Genomic DNA, 17,131 nt, shown 5'->3' on the forward strand with positions numbered 1-17,131 from the left:
GCTGCAGGACGTTGTTGATTTGTTAGGTCGGTTCATGCTTCCTGCTGTACATCTATTTGAGCTTCGGAGATCAGGATGCGCTCATAACATGTCTGAGATCAGTTCTGTATATTCACTATTTCTGCTATGAGACAAGGTAATGTCAGCTGATGAGTGCAAATTTGTTTTCAGCTGTTTTCACTGTACTTTCTAACAGAAGGAGCCGAGCTGCAGACATGTACAGACAGCATTTCCTTGGAAATATGAGAGTTTAGTACTTGTAAAATAGAAAAGCAACTATGTGATGTTTTTTGTATCAGAATATACAAAAATACACAGTTCCACAAAATACTGAATTTTAACAGTCTGATGTGTTTATTTTATATTAAAGACAAATCTGGTGATGATATATTATGGTTTATTTTTCTTTCTTTAAACATTTCCCACAAGACCAAACCAACCAACATGATCTTATTGACAAGTGTCGTTGGTGCATTATTATTATTATTATTATTATTATTATTATGAAGCTATATTATTATTACAGTTACAATTACATAATGCAATTATATATTGTATTATGAAATACAATGAAACATTAAGTTTTTGTATCGGTATCAGATCAATATCGTTGACACCACCCTTGGTATCGCACATCACTACCGCCAACATCTCCACACTTTCTACACAATGTACGGTGTTAAACTGCTGATTATATCATATCTGGATGTCTGTTTTTGCCTTTAAATATGAAGATATTTTAAATCCACTGTCTCACAAGATGATAGATATGGGAAAAAACAAAACACATACACAGAGTTCATAATTTAATTTAGTGTGAACGCCATTACAAACACCAGTTAACATGTGATTGCGGCATAGAACAGGTTCTGAGGTGTGATCAGTGGCTTCTTACAGCGGCTTTGTGTAACAACATAAGGGCACTGCAGGGTGGAAACAAAGTAACAGAGAGAGGAAAAAGGTGACTTTTGTTCAATGATGGCACAGAAGGCGATTTTGTTGACTTAGTGGCTAAACAAATTATCTTCTGCCGTATGTCTAAAGCAAGGCAACACAGCATCAGGCATGTGCTTTACCTTTGAGATGATGATGACCGTTGAACTTTAACACAACAAAATAAAATCAAGATTACAGTACCAGCTTTTATATTCTAATGGCTAAAAACAGGAAAGTGATTTGTTGTGGTCTCAGTGCTTATAAATGAAATGGCAGGACTAACAGTAATTACATCTATTTACACGACTTTTCCTGTGCTGCAGTTTGTTCAGTACTACTGTTGTGTAGGAAGCATAATTTCATCGCAAATCTTCCCAGTCCACATTCTGGTGTCCAGTTTGAGTGGAATGATTTGGACTGCACAGAAGCTTGCGGCAACAATTCAAACATATGATGGGGTTGTCACGTCTGCGTGTTCGATCATACCTGGCTCTTCCAAAAACCACTGTACCTCCCATAAAATGACGCTGTCATGTGAGAACAAAAACACATCCTTCCTCCCGTTGGTTCAACTGCAAATTGTGAGGACGCAGTTTGACCAATAGGAGGAGAGGATAAGCAAAGAGAGGGGCACAGACTCGATGAAACGTCCTGTGGCGTACAGGAGGCAGGAAGTGGACGAGCACAAATGGCCTTTACTGGACTTTGGTGACAGCCTCGTGGATGGACTGAGCGACGTAGTCGATATTCTTGCTGGTCAGGCCGCACATGTTGATGCGGCCGCTAGCCATCAGGTACACGTGCTTCTCTTTGATCATGTACTCCACCTGTTTGGCTGTAGCACAAATTGCAACAGAGTGAGTGAACTTCATAAATGATGTGAAGATAAAGTGAGCCAAGACCGCTTGTTTCAAACAGAATATGAACTGAGGGGCTGCACAGAAGCCAAGTATAAGACATATAAAGATACTTTAACTGTGAAGAGCAGAGTCCAAGAACAGAAATATCAAGTTTAATACGTCTCCTTTAAGCATGTGTTGGGTATCTTGCAGGTCCCTCCACCACTGTGACACTTATCTCTGATAATCCCAGTATGTTAAAAGCAGGATGTGCTTCTACATTAGTGCGTGTATGTGTGTTTTCACTCACGAGTTAGGCCGGTGAAGCTGAACATGCCAATCTGCTGAGTGATGTGGTCCCAGGTCCCCGGGGTGCCCAGAGCTTGCAGCTTGGCCTTCAGCTGATCCCTCATCAACAGAACTCTGTCTGCCATGGTCTTCACATTACCCTTCCTAAAGTGGGGAGGCGGGATGGAGACAAGTGGGGATATTTAAAAAAGGACATAAGACAGGAAATGAGAGTAAAAGTCAGCTGACAAAGACTATGAACCTCTAAAAGTAATAGCACATGAGAGAAAGGCCAAGTGTTTCCAAAATTTCAAAACCATGCTAGCATGCACATTTGGTAACAAGCATCCATGTGCATGCACCGACGAGGAAGGTAAGTTATTAATATTAATTGAATAATCAGGTAAAAGATGAAGGGTTAGCAGGAGCTAGTATGCTAATATTAAAGCGCTGACTGATGGAGCGTACCATTCTTCAAACAGCTCAGGGCTGTTGAGGGTCTTGCTGACAATGCGTGCTCCCTGAGAAGGTGGGTTGGACCAGGTCGTCCTGACAATCTTCTCCATCTGGGACAGAACGCGGGTTAGGTTCTCGTTGTCCTTGGAAACCACAGTCAGGTTCCCCACTCTCTCATCTGTAAGTAGAGACAGACAAAATATGGCTTCACATAAAACTAATCGAGGGTAAGTAGAGGTATAAACAGTATAAACTTATTTTTGGCTAAAACACACAAGACTGTATGCATGAATGTACGTGGACCATGAGTACTCACTGTACAGGCCAAAGTTTTTGGAGAAGGACTGAGCTATAAAAAGCTCAAAGCCCTCGGAGACAAAGAAGCGGATGGCCCAGGCGTCTTTTTCCAGAGAGCCTGAGGCGAAGCCCTGGTAGGCGGAGTCAAAGAACACATACAGCTTCCTCCTCTGGAGAAGGAAAAGACGAAATACATACATTAAAATTCAGTTCATTTCTTTTTTTAATTACACATTAAAGCAATTTTACAAAAGAAGAAGATATTCATGGTGAGTTAGACACCACCAAGGCCATCAGATGATGGTAAAATAATGTCTTTGTACCTTCATCACTTCTGCAATCTGCTTCCATTCCTCCTGGGTCGGGTCGGTGCCAGTGGGGTTGTGTGCGCAGGCATGGAGGACAAAGATGGAGTACTCTGGAGCTTTCTGCTCAGAGAAGACAAATAATGAGTAAAAATATTCAAAATAAATGAATAAAAATGCTCCCAAAGAGTCTTCTTGTTTTCATATCACTGTCTGTTGGGTTCTTGTAACTAAACAGGAGTCATCGTTCCATCCTCACCTCTAAATCATCCAGGAACCCAGTGAGGTCCAGGCCCCTCTGGGCAGCATCCCAGTAGTGGTAGGGGCGGATATCTTTGAAGCCAGCATCAGCAAATACACCGTTGTGGTTCTCTGGAAGAAGAAACGTTCAGCAGGTATTTACCACTTAAATCTGCTCTGATACCCACTGAGACGTTCACTTCATTATCGAAAAACAGTCAAACTTTCTCAACTACAATTTCCTGCATCCTAAAACTTTTCACTAACCCCAGGTGGGTGCCGAGACGTAGACGGGCGTGGCTGCGTTGTTGACGCCGTTGTACCACCGCCGCAGGAACTCTGCCCCAATCCTCAGTGCACCTGTCCCACCCAGAGCCTGGACTCCTCCAACCTGTGACAGGAAGCGGGCAGTGGGAAACGCAATCAGAGAAATATACGTATGATATTAAATACATGTTGCTTTTCACAGTTCGGCCAGAGAATTTTGTGATAAGGCTGCGGGTCATGCCTGCTTCTGAACACTGCTGTTAATATGCACCAACTTAATACACCAAGACTTGTTGGTCTTTCAGACCTTGCCTTCACAGGTTTTCCTGCCCTTATTGTCTTGTTTTTCACTTTTTTCCCTGTTCTACCTAAACTGTTGCAGTGGTAAATGCTCATATTTAATATAAATAAAGTTTTAAATAATGAGGTTGCAGGGACGTGTGCGCACAAGAATTCCCTGTGAGTCAAAATCTCAGGCTTCAGATTGCTTGTTCAACTCTTCCTTGACCTCATGTAGATGAGAGGCCATCTCCTTCACACAGCTATGGTCGTAAGCACAACAGCTCCACCCACCTACTGTTCAAACTTTGCAAGGGGCAGCCAATCAGAAGAAATCTGCCTTAAAAGGAGGGGAAATAAAGGTGCTTGGGTGTGAAAGACGATAAACTGAGGGGTTCAGTGTATTCAGAACTAATACACCACCACTACTGGAGTCTGAGAAATAAAAACATGGAGCTTTAAATTAGGGTTTCTAAGGATGTTTAAAAGAGATTAAAGACGCAGGCAAACCTGATCAGCTGATACTCATCCAGTTATGTCCATTAATCAATGGAAAGCTGAGGTACAGATTAAAATTGAAAGAACTTTTAATCAATGTAAAATGTGCTTTTATTTCCTTTTTATTTCACTGCAAAAATAAACAACATTTATTACATTTGCTCCAACTGATCAAAAACCTCCATGTGTCAATGTGCATGTCCCACCCTGTTCTCCTTGATGGCAGGGCTATCGTCTCCCAGGGCGACCTTTGAGGCAGCGGAGCGGAACTCTGGCAGACCGAGGATGGGCAGGTACTCGTGGTTCAGGCTCTCGTCCTCCACGATGAGCCGCTCCACCTTTTTCACCACCGGCAGCACCCAGGGCTGGCAGTCATCAGTACGGTAAGCTGGAGGGGACACAAAGCAAAGCAAATGTTAATCCAGAAGGCACAGGTATTGCTTCTTAGGGACAGGTTGTGTAGACTATTACTCGTGCCTGCACTTCACAAAAAAGCTTTTTTATGCTTAGTATGACGTTGATAGATATTTACAGCTGATATACTACATAACTAAATACAAACACTTTGTTTCTGCTGCTTGTGTCACTGTGTATAGCGCCATATCACCGAGTATTACAAAATTCTAGATAATACTTCAAAGATAAAAATGGTAATAACACAGCACTGCAGTCTGCAAATAGTAAAGTGAATAGAAGAAAATGCGCACAGGAAAGAATAAACTGCCATTTAACTTCATATGATGCCATATAAACTTTGAAGGTCACCGGCAAACGTGTGTAGCACATATCTGACTCCTTAGGAACTTGTGCTCCCTCATACTGGTCTGGAGCATGAGCAGAGCAGGATCACATATCAGGGTTTGGCAGCGGCGGTACACAGTCACTCAGGGTCCAAAGGCGAGCACACTTAAAAGGTCAAACATGCTTATGGTGGCTTTGGGGTATGCAAAATAATTCTGTGTGTGGCCAGTACAAAATCTGAATAGAGCCCAATCTGACATCACTTTACCTGAGACGCAGATCAAGTGGCAAACAGGCCTGGAGAAATCTGGAACCCAGAAAACTCTTCCTGTTGCTTTTGTGGACTCGCTTTCAACATAATTTAACATATTAGGGTTCGATCCTGGTCGTTGTGTCCTTGGGCAAGACACTGTACCCTACCGCCTTCTGGTGTTGGCCAGAGGGGCCGATGGCGCGATATGGCAGCCTCGCTTCTGTCAGTCTGCCCCAGGGCAGCTGTAGCTACAACCGTAGCTTGCCTCCACCAGTGTGTGAATGTGAGAGTGAATGAATAGTGGCATTGTAAAGCGCTTTGGGTGCCTTGAAAAGCGCTATATAAATCCAATCCATTATTATTAACTGATCCATTTTCACACAGAGAGAGACACTAAATTATAGAGTTAATATAAAACTACTGGAATGGTTTCTCCAGGCCAAACTGGTTTTATGCGCTCAGGTTTGTTTTGGCAACGACCGGAAAAAGTGCAACTACTGTCTCAGTCCACGATGAATCATCAGAGAAAGTGAATCTTAATAATCCTGTAGGGACCACTTTGATCGTTAAAGCATATTCTGCCCATTAGCTTTTATTCATATTTTGCATTCTGACTCTTGCCATAAAGTGTACATGCAGGTTGTGCACATGAAAAGGTGACAAACTGCTAGCTCTACATTACATCCTAAAGGCAGAATATGTTAATAGATTTAACAGCAGCTACATCAGAGGTTTGCCTTATTCTGGCTGACCTGAAGTAACTAAGTATTAGTTCACTTTAGCCAGAAGCATTGGGCTAGGAGGAGGATAGACTAGGCTCATACGAGATGACACATCTGGCACATTGGGGTTAATGTTGAAACTGTTGGGATACAAGTGTCAACCTGTTAACCTATTACAGATGACTAAAGATTTCCTGCTGGTTTATTACAGTTTAGCATAAATAGTCAGAATGAGGATAAAATAACATTAAAGAGATATTCTACAGTGCACGTTAAGTAAGGGACACAAACCAAACTAGCACAAAACCTTCCAAATGACACACGGCTTTAGCATTCATTCTAAAAACTGAACACATTTTCTTACAAAACTTTCCTAACCAACCAAGCAAACTAATGACAGTTTCAAGGACTTACCAATTATGTATCACATAATGATTGACAACGTCGCAACAAACACGACTCGTAAGATTACATATTAAAAAACAGTAAACTACTTTGATGGTACTACGTAAGAAAACTTCAGCCTGTAAGTTCCTGCTTTGACAGGATGTCAGTGTGTAAGTGGAGATTGATGAGTTCAAGGACAGATGGACAAGTAAAACAAGTCACAGCCATGCTATGCGTTTTAACATCATGATTTTAAAGTCTTTAAATGAGAAGTGTTTTGTGGTGCGACATGAAGCCCTACTTCCTGGAATTGTCAATTCTTTCAGTGAGAGGTGTAACATTTGCACTAACAATGAAAAAATCCGAGCAATTTACTTGTCAACATGAGAAGAAGCTAATGCTAGCTTTGCCGCTAGCAGCTTGCAGCGAAGGTCATATATCAAACGCTGCTTACGTGTGCGAACATGATATCACCGCCATAGCCCGAATGTACCAAACAATGTAAGCTACAAAAAGACAGGAAACACAGCTGATGCGATGTGTTTATGCTTTACAGTGCCACTACAAGAGAGAGCAAGCCAACCTAGCTTTAGCATTAGCTGACATCTAGCATCTCTTACCTCCGACGCCCAGATTCACCTTCTGTGGATGGGTGTCCTCTCTGAAGTCAGCGGTCAGTTTGAACACGGCTACCGGGGGAGCCTGGGGGACGTCGCTAAACAGGGACATGGCTCGGGATGAAATAGACGATGATCCCGGTGTTGTGCAAGAGGAGCAAATGAGGAATGGGTGTTTCTAGAGACTAACCGGGTTCACAGGTTCACCTTCACTCAAACTGGACCAGGACGCAAGAAATAGGCATCAGATCAGCTACCAATAGGAAGGGGCAGAAAACTGACGCAGCCTGTCAAGTAGCCAATGAGAGCGGAAAAATATCTTGTAGAAAAAACTACAATTATACCATAAGAAAGAAGATAATAAACCTGTGACGAGTGATAATAAGTCTATAGTCTTTGTAGTCTAAATAAGACCATCTCACTGGACATATTCGTGCCACAGGGATTTGTCCCATTTTAAAAGTAATCTATAAATAGATAAATGATGTGACATAATTCATACGCATAGTTACCGACAACTGGACGCTGTGCAGTCTTGCTGCATTAATTCAGACCACCAGAATGAACTTAGCTTATCTTTAGGGTCAATGCTGTGTGCCTTATATGCACATTTTTAGCTGTCGTGAATGACATTATTGAGAATATTATAACTATTCTTCTTCCGTAGTTACATCCAACCTATATAAACTCATGTATGTTTTTCATAAACAATTCGTGATAAGAGTAAGTGCTTCAGATAATCAGACTTTCTTATCAAACCATCTTCGAAATTGAAGTCTGATAGTGCGTTGATGTAGGATCTGCAATCTACCACAAGGGGTCAGTGTTGCTCTGCAGAGAAATATGCAGAGTTAGTGGCGTCTCATTGTTGTTGTAGTTTAAGTTAAACTTGGGCTAAAACATCAGTTTGGACCTGTGATTTCACAGCAGTAAAAACTATACCAACACACAACACTGGAATGGTTTGGCCAAAGCATGTTTCCTTCTTCTTCTTTTTTACCCCTTTTTTGAGTCTGTAGCTTTTTTTGATTATTAAGGGAACCTCCAGTCATTTGTCAAGAGTAAATGAGTACAAATTAAAATGTAAAATCTGTCAAATTACAACAGTTAGGATTTTAATTAATGGTAGCAAATAAAATCCTTTATTGCATTTATTTTTCCACTTTACTTGTCTTACGTCATAGAGCATTAAGTATCTTTTTGGCAGTTTTCTTAAAGTAAATAAATAATTTGTCCATCTCACTTTTAAGGAGTTTGTACTGGACTATTTAGCAGTACAAGTAGTCCTGCAAAAATATACAGAATATTTTTAAGTTTTTGTTACACTCTTATCAATATAGAATAACTTAACTGATAAGTGTTTGAATTTATTTTTCACTCTTTAAATTTGTTTAGATAAATAATTAGAATGATGAATTCATATCCTTTTTAATTAACTGATAACATAATTGTTAGTCTCTTATACAGTGATAGAGATGGTCTAGTGGGAGCAACTTTTACCACCTTTATATACTGTTGTGTAGTTTAATCTATATCACTGTTTCAAATATCATACACTGATGTGTCTTCAGGTATAGGAAGTCTCAAGTTACTTTAGCTGTCATTAAAAAGTGTAACATCTGCTTGTAAATTATAATAAAAAGTATTAGGTTAAAAAAAAATCATGCATTGAAAATGTTCAAGTCTCACTTCAAAATTTTTACTTCCGACTTGCGTAGTAAGTGTCCATCACAACACACTTAAAGCATAGATCATTACACACAGAGACACGGCCTCTCCTCATAAACTTTTTGTAAACATCCAGGTGTGTTTTTCTTTTCTCTTCTTCCTACCTCTTCCCTTCACTCTCTCGTGTTTCTTCTCTCAGTCTCTCCTGTTAGGTCTGAAGTGTCTGATGAATAGCCTCGGTTTCACTCCTGTATAGCCTCCACTTGCAGGCCTCCTGCAGCTAAAGTAGCATGTTTTTGTGTCAGTCAAGTGTGTGACTTGCTGATGAATTTACACACACACACACACACACACACACACACACACACACACACACACACACACACACACACACACACACACACACACACAAATAATGATAAGAATTGAACTCTAATTTAAAGTTTTAGCAAAATCTAAACTAAGAAACAAACTCTCTTTTTCAGGTCAAAAACTTAAAATCGATTTTTCTTTTTTTTTTTCTTTTTCTTTTAGATGGACATCGGGTCACATCACATGTTTGCACACACATGCACACACACACAGACACTGCTGCTCCTCTCTCGTCCTGTCATTACCAGACATGATGAGGCCTCCTCCTCTCCTCCATTTTTTTCTTTTTCTCTCTGCTTCTCCATAAAGCACTCCACTGAACCATCAACGGGGTAAAATTTCAAAGGGCCGAGGGGCTAATGCTCCTGGATGAAGCTGACTGAGTCAATTTGTCGACATGATGGACGTTTTGTGGCCTCAGCTCCTGCTTTCCTGCTTGGCTGCAGGGCCCACAGAGGCTTTTTAGGTAGGTTTAAAAAGGAAGGAAAAAAAGAAAGAGTAAGATGTCTTACTGAGAGGCAGAGGGGACAACCCACTGGATGAAACCTTAATTTGACAAGTCAGAATGTGAAGCAGGTTCACAATAGCTAAATGTACACACACACTTGGTTGTTAGAGTCAATCTAAAACCATTTTGCACATTGATTAACAACCCATAGCTATTTATAATTTACAACTTTGATGTATCTTTCCCTTTCAATCTTCAACAACTGGTCAGCAAAATAAAAATAAAAAATGCTATTTCAGTAAAAGAAAAAGTGCAAAAGTTTAGCATTTTAAATTCCACTGAAATCAAACAGGCTACAGAAACATTAGCAGCATGCTAACACCCTCACAACTCAGCATTTGGTCTTTGTTGTTTGCTTGCAATTTTTATTTATTAGTCATTTTCACCCGATGAGGACCCTGTGTGGAAAGTTGAGCGTCAAGTAATTACTATTGAATCTGATGGGAAGGGGAATGCCAAGCAGTACTAGAGTAGTTTTTTTATGCTTAGTGAATTGTGGTCATGAAAATGAAAACTATATATTTCAGATATGTCATGAAAATAAACAATCAACTCTGAATAAGGGTTGAAATGGCAAAAAAACCCTCTGTAAGATCAGCTTGATCGTCTTTACTGGAACTAAGTCAAACTGCGCGATCCTTCTATCTATCATCAATTAAACAATGAATACAAATTTCTCTAACTATCAAGTACTACTTTTACACGAGAGGAAAGAAACAGTTAGAGGGTGGAGGCCTGGTGTCTCAGAAATGACAAGAAAAATCACTTTTAAATCATTTTAAATCATTGATTTAACATTGAACTGATTTTAATTGTGGGCAGAGCACTCGCATCCATAAACATGCATTAGGAGAACAACATGGCAGCTGCACTGAACATTATCATTATATTTACAAGGACATCCTGGGAAAGACAAAAGAAAAACTCACAAGAACTCACTTATCAAGGTAGCTTGGACACACACACACACACACACACACACACACACACACACACACACACACACACACACACACACACACACACACACACACATTACAGTTTTTTCTGATTGCTTAAGCACATTTTTTGTAACTATTGGCTAATTTTGCAAAACTCTTCACACAAATAAGAAAACCTGTCACCCAATAATCAAAACATTGTAGTTCTCTTGCAAAAGCAAACACAGCTAGATTAACTCTTCACACCTTCGTAAAAATGGTGTTTCCGTATCAAACAGTACACACAAGCCATCATCTACTAAGCACACAATGCGCCAACTGCACACTGATGGTATGAATACAAAACACATCTGGCCTTTGCTTTCTCTGTGCACAAGGTAGGCTATGTCAGTTTGAGCTCATACTTCTGTCATAGATCCATAAGCATAGAGGGATCCAAACTTCAAGTACTGGTGTTTATTCAAACACATCAAAACAAACACAAGTGTTTATTTCCAAGTATAGGATTATTTGCAATCGCCATAATGACTATATGGGTTACTTGGTCTGCAGTGAACATGCTTCCTCTGCCCCCAGCATCTGGTCATCTAGCAATTCTGTAAAGTAACAATTTCAGTATTTTTACATCAATGGTATTGGTGTGTTTCTCATTGGCATATGGCAGTGCTACAAATCTTTGTGCGAAGTGACTGTACTAACCGATTCTCATTTCAAGATGTCCTTATGGTACTTGCTACAGTGTAGCGGCTCGAGTTAGGCTGGACCCGTTGGCCAGCTACCCTCAGGGTCATTCCACGGTTGATTACATGGTCCACTATTGTAGCTCTGATGTCATCAGCAATTCTATTTCTTACTCTTCCTACCCTTCCTCTCCCCCCTCCTCATCTTCCTCTCCCCCCTCCTCGTCTTCCTCTTGCTCCTCCTTGTCCTTGTCGTCCTCTTCATCCTACTTCTTCACCTCCACGTCCTCTTCCTCGGCCTCCTCTACTTCTCACTCTTTCTGCTCCCTCCATTGTACTCCGCACACACAGCTTACCTGTATTATAGTGCTTAGGCTGATTGCAAAGTGAACTAATTATCTAAAGAAGTTTTCACATGTGAAAGTGTGCCAGACAGTTGGCAAATTAGTGTTAATGATAGCCATACATGTGTATGCTTTTGCTAGGAGTGTGTTGGAAATTTGGTAATTGAGTGTTGTGCAGTGAATTGTGCCTACAGTTTTGCAAAGTGTGTGTTACAAAATTGCAAACTGAGTGCAAAGCAGTTTTTGTGCTTTTAGTTTTGCAAACTCAGTGAGTGGTTTTGCTATAAGTCTGAATAGTTTTAGAGATTGTGCTACAGGAATCACAGTTAGGGTTTAAGCATTCAGAAAAAACTGTAATATGATGAGCCCACAGCTTCAGCTTTTCTGGGAAAGCTTTGCACGAGGTTTAGGGTTAGTGTTGGAGCGTTTATGGGAATTTTGGATCACATATGTGAGGTCAGACGCTGGTGGACAGGAAGACCTGGCTCACAGTCTGAATTCTGTCAGGTTGAGGTCTGGACTCTGTGTAGGCTAATCAAATTCTTCCACACCAAACTCATTCATCCATGTCTTTATGGACCTTGCTTGGTGCACCGGTTCCCCACCATGTTGGAACAAAAAGGGGCCATCTCCAAACTGTTCCCAAAAAGCTGAGAGCCTGAAATCATCCAAAATGGTTTTGGTATGTTGAAGCCTTAAACGTTCCTTCCAGTGGATCTGGAGCCCAACTCCTGAGTAACAACCTCACATAATTCCTGCTGCACCAAACTTTACACTTGGCACAGTGCAGTCAGACCAGTACCATTCTCCTGGCAACCACCAAACCCAGACTCATCCATCAGATTGCCAGATATTTGTCAGAGAGCAGGCTTCCTGTGTCCAGTGTGTTCTGGAGTCCAGTTACAGCATGCTTTACATCACTGCATCCGACACTATGTATCGTGCTTGGTGATATAAGGCGTGGATACTGCTTGGCCACCGAAACTCATCCTGTGAATTCTCATTGTACACATGTAAGATTATCTGAAGGCTACATGAAGTTTGGAGCTCTGTAGCTATTGGCTCTGCACACTGCTCTGCATCCGCTGACCCTACACTGTGATTTTCTGTGGCCTACCACTTCACGGTTGAGTTTCTGTCATTCCCAATTGCTTCCACTTTATTATAATACCACTAACAGCTGACTGTGGAATATTTAGTAGCGGGGAAATTTCATGTTTGGAATGGTTGCACAGCTGGCATCACAGTAAGACGCCGGAATTCTCTGATCTCCTGAGTTCAACTAATTCTTTCATAAATGCTTGCTGACCTTGGCGCTTTATTTTATACACCTGTCGCCATGGAAGTGATTGGAACACCTGAATGATTTGGGATGCTGACTGAATACTTTTGGAAATACTGTGTATGTGTGAATAGCAGTTTTTATAGCTACTTTGGTGGGAGCTCGGATATTTGTTACAGTGGATATGTGATGATGATGAATCATGTTTTAAAACTACATTCTAAAACTGCAAACAGCTTAAAACCTAGATCCATACTAACCAGGAAAAGGTAATAATAAAATTCAGCCAAACGAGACCTGTTAGATTATGTGATTTTCCCAGCCAGAAAAGCTGCTACATTTGGATTTTCTCACTCAGTACCTGTTACAGTTTTTTACAGACGCTAGGACACATTTCTCAATACTTAGGTCACGTTTGCAAAACTCTTCACACAGTGAGCACAACAGAAGTCTATGTGGGCTAAACTGAGGACCAGTTATCATTGTTTTGGCACAAAATGCATTCAATGACTACATCTCTCAAATTTCATGAATTATCTTCTCACTCAGACACAACAACTGCCAAAAATCTTTGTACGGACAGGACATTTTGCATGTGCTTACATACTGTTTTCAAAACTGTTAAACTTATGGCCAAAACAATAACACAATGCAAAACTTGAAAAGACAGCAAAATCCAACAGCAATATTTTATTGAAACATATTTCAAATCTAAAAATGCAGTTTAACCAGCCACAGCTTATTCTCATTGTAGATGAACATCTACACAGGTGTTACTCCTCCAATTTTTCAACTCCTTCAATTCTGGCAGCCAGAAGATTCTTTCCTAGGTGTGTTGCCCTAGATGACATAAGATGTGATGTGGATGAGAACCTGTGGCCAAATGGAGAAGACCGAGTAGAATAGCATTACTATTGTATGTGTATCAGTGGATGGTGTGTATACAAATTCTTGTATTTTGGGATTACTTAGTGCAAAAAAATAAAAATACATAAACAAATATTAACAAATTCTGCATGATGTCTGATTCATTCCAGTAACATATATTGAAATTATAAACAGAGATGTGTCCTTGTTTTACACAAGAAAACACTGTGTAATGCTACATGTTGTTAGTGTTTTTTAGGTCATTGTTTTGTGGGTGACAAAGTGTGTTTGTCGGCTGTCAACCTTTGCTAGTGTTCTGGAAGAATGAGGTTATTTGAGACCTGAATGAAGTGTTTTGGTAGTTGTAGTGCATTTTGAATGTGAAATGAACTGCTTTGCCAAGCTGACGGTCAGTTAGGAGGATTGTGTGAAGAGTTTTGCAAAAGTAACCTAAGTATTGGGAAATGTGTCCTAGCGGCTGTAAAAAACTGTAAATCGTATCAAGGCCAACATAACAGCACTGGACTGTGCTGTGTGTGTATTTAACAGCCTGGGCAAAGCACCTGTACAGTCACTGTCAGGCTGTAGCTCTCCAACACACACCATCAGCCTCAGATGTTCTCATTCATGTGTGTTTCATGTGGGGAATGGGGAAAATCCCTCCACTCTCTTTCTCTCTCTCTCTCTCTCTCTCTCTCTCTCTCTCTCTCTCTCTCTGTGTGTGTGTGTGTGTGTGTGTGTGTGTGTGTGTGTGTGTGTGTGTGTGTGTGTGTGTGTGTGTGTGTGTGTGTGTGTGTGTGTGATAATGTTAAAGAGATTTCTAATGTAACCTTTCATGTGTTCAACCACTGTACAACTTTTTTAGAGTTGTTCATCAGGGAGGTCTGGGAGAAGGGAGACAGTGGGTGGGAGGTAGATCATTGTCAGGTTAGTAATTATCAGATTTGCTGAGGCCCCAGCAGAAGCAGGACTTGCACACACACACACCTACACCACCCCCGGGCCAGCCCAGGCGAGGCTGAGAGAGGAGAGCCATCAGTGGGAGAAGCTGATAGGTCGACCCCCCGGGGAAGACGATAGCCAGCGCTTCTCTGACAGCTGCTTAGTGTTAAGTTCTGCCTGCTCATGTTCGGAAACACACACTCAACCCAACTCTGACACAAAGACGCACACACACGCATCACACACACACACACACACACACACACACACACACACACACACACACACACACACACACACAATGCACAGGAAAGCATTTACACATGTGGGTATATGATTAACTAATGAACTTTACGTGAGCAGAATCCATAGGTAACGATGCACAAAGGATTCAGAGCACACTGTGTTTGCTAGCACTCTGTCGTCTTTCCCTCATGTCGTTTGCCAGATTGTGCCGCGGGTACTTGAAGGCCATCAGAAGCAACAGGGAGCAAAGCAAATAGCTGGCCTGGTTTTAAAGACAAAATCCACCCTTTGCTATAGCCCTTGCCTGGAGTTTCCAGGACTTTCCATGCATTGTTAAAGAAATCACTCTGAAGATGAGCCTACTGATATTTACAGTTTTTTACAGACGCTAGGACACATTTCTCAATACTTAGGTCACTTTTGCAAAACTCTTCACACAATCCTCCTAACTGACCGTCAGCTTGGCAAAACAGTTCATTTCACATTCAAAATGCACTACAACTACCAAAACACTTCATTCAGGTCTCAAATAACCTCATTCTTCCAGAACACTAGCAAAGGTTGACAGCTGACAAACACACTTTGTCACCCACAAAACAATGACCTAAAAAACACTAACAACATGTAGCATTACACAGTGTTTTCTTGTGTAAAACAAGGACACATCTCTGTTTATAATTTCAATATATGTTACTGGAATGAATCAGACATCATGCAGAATTCGTTAATATTTGTTTATGTATTTTTATTTTTTTGCACTAAGTAATCCCAAAATACAAGAATTTGTATACACACCATCCACTGATACACATACAATAGTAGGGCTGAACGATTATGGAAAATAATCTAATTGCGATTTTTTTGCCCCAATATTGCGATTGCGATGCGATATGCGATTATTTTTTAAGGTCTTTGTCTTCTGTATTATTAAACAAAGACAAGCAATACATCATATAGTATGGCCAATACTATATTACATTAATTTTAAACTGTTCTTTCCTGGAAGACAGACCTCTGTTATGATGACATGAGGTGATGCATGAATTGATGACTGACATTTTTATTTAACTTCTTCAATCACAACAGTATATTTGAACATACACAATAGTTTATTTTTAGCTTACAAACATCTGAGCATAAAGTGCTGACAAGGAACCCTGGTGTAAACATTAAAATGAAAGTCAGTACAATGTGCAGATTGCAGAAATATACATAAAAAAAAATCAGTGGCTTTACCACACTCAGTTTTTCGACATCTGTGAACTACTAGACAGTCATTCAATTAAAAAATAATATTAAATAAATAAAACTAATAAATAAAAAATACACACATCTTACTGATCTCTGCAGTCAGTAACATTACACATAAAGTGCAAACATAATAGCAATTGTATAAACACACACACAAACACACCTTTAAAGTTTAAAGGCGTGAAATTGGACGGTCTAGCCTTCTGATTAGCTAATCAGAAGGCTAGTTCTGATTAGCGTCACCGCTGTCTCGGTGGAGTTTAATAAACTCGGCCGTCTGCTTCTTGCTATCTAAAATATAACCAGACACTGGTGTAAATTCTCGACTGTCTCATACTTCTGTTTAATAAGTTTTCTGTTTGACGTTTAGTCAGCTGTGTGAAAACCAAGGAGGAACCCACCCGGGGGATTAATAAAGTTTTATTTTATCTAATCTAATAACTTTAATCTCAGCCAAACCGATTTACTCACGAACAAACAAAACACTGAAAAAAGCCCAACAATAACATTTTTAGGTTGTCTAAGTGACTTATATATTACGTTTAACCCGAGCAGCGAAACTCCGCGGTGATCTGAAAATGATGTGCCGGGAGTTGTGCCGTTCTCGGCCGCATCAGTAACCCTCGAGCTCCCGGCTAGCTGTCGAGCTGGTGGGTAGCAGACGCCTCTGAAAACGTCGAAGCACTTTTGCAAATATGGGATATCTTGATAAACCGAGCAGATATTTGATGTTTACACAACTACTTTCTCGCCTGAAAATATGTTAAAAGTTTATTTTGTGACCCAGAAAGATTAGTATGAGTAATTTTAAAACTTAGTAGCGGCCGCCATTGCTGGAAACTGGAGTTTGGCTGGGCCGCGCTATGAATTCTGGGATATGGTAGTAATTTGGACAGCCTTATAAT

The 17,131-nt window shown here is 40.5% G+C and overlaps 1 protein-coding gene across 1 annotated transcript; it reads right to left on the reverse strand.

Moving 5' to 3' along the window:
- Positions 1-331: 331 nt before the first annotated feature.
- LOC308395100 (aspartate aminotransferase, cytoplasmic-like) lies at positions 332-7,371 on the reverse strand. Its single transcript, XM_080879772.1, has 9 exons — positions 7,129-7,371; positions 4,612-4,793; positions 3,629-3,752; positions 3,381-3,493; positions 3,140-3,244; positions 2,836-2,986; positions 2,532-2,697; positions 2,086-2,228; positions 332-1,771 (listed from the first exon to the last, which is right to left on the reverse strand). The coding sequence occupies exons 1-9, from the start codon at positions 7,235-7,237 to the stop codon at positions 1,632-1,634; spliced, it is 1,233 nt and encodes a 410-aa protein (XP_080735898.1). The 5' UTR covers positions 7,238-7,371; the 3' UTR covers positions 332-1,631.
- Between the last annotated feature and the right edge of the window lie 9,760 nt (positions 7,372-17,131).

Source organism: Rhamphochromis sp. 'chilingali' (assembly GCF_963969265.1).
Source record: "Rhamphochromis sp. 'chilingali' genome assembly, chromosome: 4".
Lineage (NCBI taxonomy): Eukaryota > Metazoa > Chordata > Actinopteri > Cichliformes > Cichlidae > Rhamphochromis > Rhamphochromis sp. 'chilingali'.